This window comes from Glycine max, chromosome 18, assembly GCF_000004515.6.
Source record: "Glycine max cultivar Williams 82 chromosome 18, Glycine_max_v4.0, whole genome shotgun sequence".
Taxonomy (NCBI): Eukaryota; Viridiplantae; Streptophyta; class Magnoliopsida; order Fabales; family Fabaceae; genus Glycine; species Glycine max.
Genome location: NC_038254.2, coordinates 1,189,406 through 1,195,788, shown reverse-complemented (window position 1 = coordinate 1,195,788; position 6,383 = coordinate 1,189,406). Strand labels below are relative to the sequence as shown.

Sequence of the window (6,383 nt, the reverse complement as noted above, 5' to 3'; positions counted from 1 at the left end):
CTCTTTATCGTTTTTTTCCTTCATTTCTTCATCAATTTGTTGATTATGGATGATGTAATACAATTTTTTTTTTCATTTATAAGCTATTGTTTCTTATTTAAGCTATGAAGCTTATTTTTAAGATAATGTCATTGCCACCTAAATATGATCCAACGAGAGAAAAAAAAATTATTTTTGTCATGATCATCAATTGTGTTTTTGCGGCAAACTACTGTACAAGTCTTCAAAATCTTCTTTTTGTGATCTTCACACAATAGAAATGCTCAAAGTTACTAGAGTTAAAGATATTTTTAGAAATAATTTTCCAAAACTTATATCAAACTTGAAAATATCTCATATTCATGTAGCCAACAATAATTTTGTATAATTTAAAACAAAAATAATCTTCCAATATTTAAGTTCTTATAGTGAAATTAGCTATACATAAGTCAAGTGCTAATAGAAATTGGTGGGAAGATAAAAATATTTAAAGTTTTTAGATTGTGATGAATAAATAATCCATGACTTAAATATTTAAATTTAACGACTTTACTTATCAACTCTAATGGATTATGGAGTAATTTTCATTAAAAAGTCATACCCTACTTTTCTTTTCCTTCAGCATGTAACTTAAAGCAAATGTCTATTAACCGTAATAAATTACAATACAAATAGATTGTAACCTCAATTAAGTTATACGTATATCGTCAGAAACTTGAATATTGAAATCCTTAAGTTTTTCAATTGAGGATTAATCTTACATTTATACCTGTGAGAATATCCTACCAAAGAAAAAAACAAAGGGAATATTTATTTTAAGTCAAAAAAGCGACTTGCAATTTACAACGAAGGCAATGAAATGGACATCCATTATTTCTAAAGGTCAACGTCAAGGCCTCAAGGGCGCCCATGCCATATATTGTCTTAATTACCAAACTACGGTGTTAATTTTTATATTTTATATTTGATTTGATAATTTTTATACCGTATTTGATAAAGTGTTAAGTTTTATACTACCGTATTTCAATTTTGAGTAATATTTTTGGACATCTTAACAGTGGAAGCATACATACATTGATACTTATCATTGTTTTTTATCCATTATTCAACAACGAATAAAATTTTCACAATTATCTTATATTTTAAATTATATAATTAATATCATGACTATCACATTTAATACATAATTTTTAATTTATATTTCATACTTCATAATTTTTTAATTAAAATTATACTAAAGTACATAAATATATATAAACAAATTATAAAAATATTTAAATCTTAATAATTAGTATTTTTAATTAATCATAAAAATTCATATTTTTTATTCACTTTAGTTAAATAATTTTCATTTATTTTAACATTAGAAATTTAATTTAATTTTTTAATTTATTGAAATATAAAAAATTTACTTGAGAGGTAAATAGCTCTCATTTTACATATAAATAATAACAACAATCGGATTGTAAAGTGTAGTGAAACGTAAAATAAGAAATATTTACCTAAAGTTAAGTTTTATATAATTCAATAAATTGAAAACAAAATTAAAACTCATTTTTCTAAAGTTAAAATAAATAAAAAATATTTACCTAAAGTTTTTTAATGATAATTATTTACCTAAAGTGAATACAGAATATAAATTTTTATGATTAATTAAAAATACTACTAAGATTTTAATATTTTATAATTTTATTATATATATTTATGTATTTTAGTATAATTTGATCATTAAATTTTAATTAAATTATGAAATTTTAATTTTATACCTAAATGATATGAAAAATAAATAAATAAATAATATAAAAGAAAAATTAAAAATGATACGTTAAATGTAATAATCATAATATTAATGATAAAATTCAAAATATAAGATAATAATTTAAATTCTATTAGTGATTGAAGATGAAGTTATTTAATCGCATATTTACTTTACATAAATTAGACAAACTCATTATTTAATCTACACTTTCTTTTAAATGATTTCTTTTTCTCCATAATTGTTTTCTAGCAGACAAGCACCAGTGTTTCTCTTAATATTAGATGGTCAACGCAAATAGTAGTTCATAGTTCATTGCATTTCAATAATGACCCATTAATTAATTATTTACTGAATTAATGTGAGCTCACTGCAACACAACACCACCAAAACCAGCACCACCCCTCTTTTCCTCTCTATCTCTTTTCTCCCGTGTTGCCGTTGAACTTCCTTATCCTAAAAATGTCCAATTCTATCTCCGACCCGACCCGAATAATTCACTCTCAGGATCCGAATACCACCGCGGACCCTCAGGTTCCGCTTCGGAACCTTTCCCAGGTTCGGAACAGAATGGATTCTCTACAACACTTCCTATCTCAATCCATCAATACCAACACTCCCCTCACCGTCGATCAAATCGCCATGGTCTCCAGCCAGATCCTCTCCTCCATCCACCAAGTCATCGTCAACGGCGCCGCCCTCGTCTCTTACTCTCAGAATTCCATCGCCGCCGGAGCACCGGATCCACCGCCGTATCCGAAGAAGCCGAAGCCGGAACCTTCAGTTGCCGATAAAGCGAAGCAAACACTCGATTCCAAACTCGAGCCTCTCGAAGGCGACGACAGCGAAATCGTGGAGCTCGACGCCGTCGAAATCCTCGCGGAGCACATGCACTTTTGCGAGATCTGCGGGAAAGGCTTCCGGCGCGACGCGAACCTCCGCATGCACATGCGCGCGCACGGAGAACAGTTCAAGACGGCGGAGGCGCTGGCGAAGCCTTCGGAGAAAGCCTCGTGGCTGCGTGCGACGCGGTTCTCGTGTCCGTTCGTAGGCTGCAACCGGAACAAGCTCCACCGGCGGTTCCGGCCGCTGAAATCGGTGATTTGCGTGAAGAACCACTTCAAGCGAAGCCACTGCCCGAAGATGTACACGTGCGAGCGGTGTCGCAAGAAGCACTTCTCGGTGCTCTCGGATTTGAGGAGCCACTTGAAGCATTGCGGAGGAGAGGCCAGGTGGAAGTGCACGTGCGGGACCACGTTCTCAAGGAAAGACAAGTTGTTTGGCCACATTGCGCTGTTTGAGGGCCACGCGCCTGCGCTCGCGTGTGACTCAGAGGGTAAAGGGAAACAAATGGTGGAGGACGACGAAGATCCAATGTTGATGAGTGAAAGTGGATTTGAATTGGATGATTGTTTTTTGGATCAAGAGTTTCCCGAAGGCTTCTTTGATGATTTTGGGTCCATTGATGACTACTGTTAAGGTAAGTGTTTTAGGGTTTCCTAGTAATAGACTTTGATTATGTATGTGTATTTAGGGAATATTCATATTCAATTGCTAGATTTGTATTTATGTCCCTATGTTATTGAAGGATTAAAATTAAACAGTGTTTATAACACAGGATGGAAATAAACGATTAATTTTATTTTTGTGTTGCCTTTCAAAAAAAAAAAAAAAATTTTGTGTCTGAAATAATATTGAAAAAAATTCAAATAAATTAACACATAAAGATATTTATTTGGTGTAATTTTTGAAGCATTAAAATTCTCTCCTAACATTCGAAGATGTCACACTCACATATATCCTAATATCCACAATTAAGAGTAATCTTTACTCTTAATTTTTTATCAATGGAACAAGAAAATAAAAGCAGGTCCTTTGTATGTGTAGCAACATGCATGCATATATTAATTATAATCGTCTCATGTAATCTCCATGTCCGTGGGTAACGAACTCTTATGGTGAGATGTTCCCTGTTCAGAGACTGGTGTTTTTATGGCGTTGAAATTGGATTGTGTTGATACACGTTGGATTAGATGGAAAAGTTGGAAATGTAAAAATGTGTTGGAGCACTTTTAGTGCATATAAAATTGGAATCGGGCTTTCAATCTTCACCTTTTTAGTTTTTAGTGACTGGCCTTTTTGCAAGCTTCTTCTGAAACACGATTATATAGGCTGCCTTTGACAAGATTCATGCATTAAGTGGTGCAACAAATCAAGTAAAGAATCATATAAACCATTAGAAGAAAATCTCATTGAATGAACAACCTTTTTTTTTTGGTGAAGTACATCTAGAGAACTAACTCTCTCTGGAAGGAAGAATAGGAACAGAAATCAAAATTAAAGCTTGTAAAATACAATCAGGAGCAATCTCATGCTCTTCAAAACCAAAACTCATCTTCAAAGCTTGCTTTGCCATTTCATCCACAACACTGTTGGCTTCTCTGACCACATGATTCCAAACCTCATTTTCATATTGCCCTGAAAATCTGTGAATCTCTTCGACAAGTTGATGCTGAGGATGACCCAAATCACATCTCCCATCAAGAAGGTTTATAGCCTCCCTAGAATCCGAATCCACACGAATAAGTCGAAAAGCCGACCATGCAAACTTAAGACCAAGTAAAATGGCTCGAAGCTCAGCATAAAGAACACTGCCTCCTCCACGTTTGGCCTGAAAACTGCAAAGCAAGGAACCAGCAAAATCGCGGATTAGCCCTCCATAGCCCGCAAGACTGCCAAATTGAGCAACAGATGCATCACAATTCAGAACAAAGTGGCCAGCTGCAGGTGGTTTCCACCTTATATCTGTCAATACTGCAACTAGGATGGCACATATGAGAAAACACTTTGAACAATTTCCCTGCTAGCCTTATAGGACAGGGCAACGTTACAAGCTTTATTAATAACATCCATAGGAGGCCAGATTTCCTGCGAGAAAATAGCTGAGTTCCTTTTCCACCAATGAAATTTAAAAGCCAAAAAGAGAACTCCACTTGATATCATGAACCAAATGACTCGCTAAGAGTTTCTCCAAGGAAGCCTCTGTCAACAGGATAAAGACATACGCAAAGGCCAGATGAGAGATAGGGGATCCATGTCTACTCAAAAGGATGAGCCTATCATAAGCTTTCTCCAAGTCTATCTTGATTACCATCCAACCTTTCCTTCCGGTCTTACTCCTCATGGAATGAAAAATCTCTTGGACAACAATGATATTATCTCCACTCTGCCTGGAAGGAACAAAGCCTGATTGACAGGGACCAACCAGCCTACTCATGAAGGGTCTAATTCTCAAGGAAAGTAGCCTGGTAATGTCTTGTACCCCCACATTACACAAACTAATGGGCCGAAAGTCTTTCATGAAAATAACCTCCTCCTTTTCGGGAATCAGAGTTATACACGTTTTATTAACGTCTGTGTGGTGATTCTGGAAAACACCCGGAAACACTTATCCCAACCACATTGAATGCACAGCCTTGATTCATTGAATCAAACCAAATATACCACCATTAAGTACATAATTCTGCTTTCATAATTATGTTTATGACCATTAGAGTTATGTGTATAAATATACACAATATAACCTTTGTAATAACAAAGTGAATGACTGAATAATAAATTAATAATACTATTGTTTTCCTTTCAATTTCAATAGTCTTTCCTCGACCCTGCACCCTTAGTAGGCATGGCAACGGGACGGGTCACCCTTAGTAGGCATGGCAACGGGACGGGTCAGGGGTGGGTTTTGCTTACCTCACCCCACCCTCACCCCACCCTGACTCCCCATTTTCCTCCCCGCCCCCAAAAACCAATGGGTGTATATATTTACTTCTCATCCCCGTCCCCGACGGGGTCGGATTTTCCCTGTCCCGTCCCGTCCCCGACAAGTTTATAAAATTTTATTAAAAAGTATAATTTTTGATAAAATAAAAAATGAAATTTTAAATAACAACCATAACATATTTTTAAATTTTACATGACAATATAAAATTCAATCTAATAGTTTCATGTTTAAATGTGTTTTGTAAATTAATTATTAGCGGGACGGGTTTGGGGACGGGGTCGGGGCGGGTATTATTAATCCCATCCCCGACCCCGAACCCGACTTTGACTATTGGGGAAAATCTGACCCCGATCCCGGTCGACTCGGGTTTTCTCCGTAAAAGTCGGGCGGGTCCGGGGCGGGACCCACGGGTTCGGACACCGTTTTCATGCCTAACCCTTAGCAAGGCTAATGATACCAAATTTACTTTTAATTGAAACTAATTAATGTGGTAATGAAGACATGCACTAGACCGATACCTCGTAGATTCTAAACATTTGATTAAAAAAATTCAGGATATTAACCATAACTTAGGGAGGTATTGTACATTGATGAACAATATTCATGAAACGTTGAAACTAGAGTCCTTTAGATGCGCATACAATGTGGGAATCTGGGTTACTGTATTCAGGATGATGCATAACTAAAGTTGGGAATTTGCTTTTCCCTGGTACCCATAAATCTTCTAAGTGGTGTGTAAGTTATAGTCAGCCTAATTCAACCCATTTTACAAGCTAAAAGGGTTAGAAAAATGTTGATTCTCTTTTTTAAGGATTGATCTGGCTTAACTCACTTAATCCATGGATTGAGGTGACATATACAACC

General features: G+C 35.5%; 1 protein-coding gene across 1 annotated transcript; it reads left to right on the top strand.

Annotated features, from left to right (window-relative positions):
- The first annotated feature begins 1,924 nt into the window (after window positions 1-1,924).
- LOC100796506 (zinc finger protein STOP1 homolog) lies at window positions 1,925-3,381 on the top strand. Its single transcript, XM_003552003.5, has one exon. It carries the CDS (start codon window positions 2,198-2,200, stop codon window positions 3,212-3,214), a length of 1,017 nt encoding a protein of 338 aa, XP_003552051.1. The 5' UTR covers window positions 1,925-2,197; the 3' UTR covers window positions 3,215-3,381.
- The last annotated feature ends 3,002 nt before the right edge of the window (window positions 3,382-6,383 follow it).

Excerpts from the sequence above, each read along its gene's own strand:
- LOC100796506 (XM_003552003.5), top strand. The coding sequence starts at position 2,198 with ATGTCCAATTCTATCTCCGACCCGACCCGAATAATTCACTCTCAGGAT.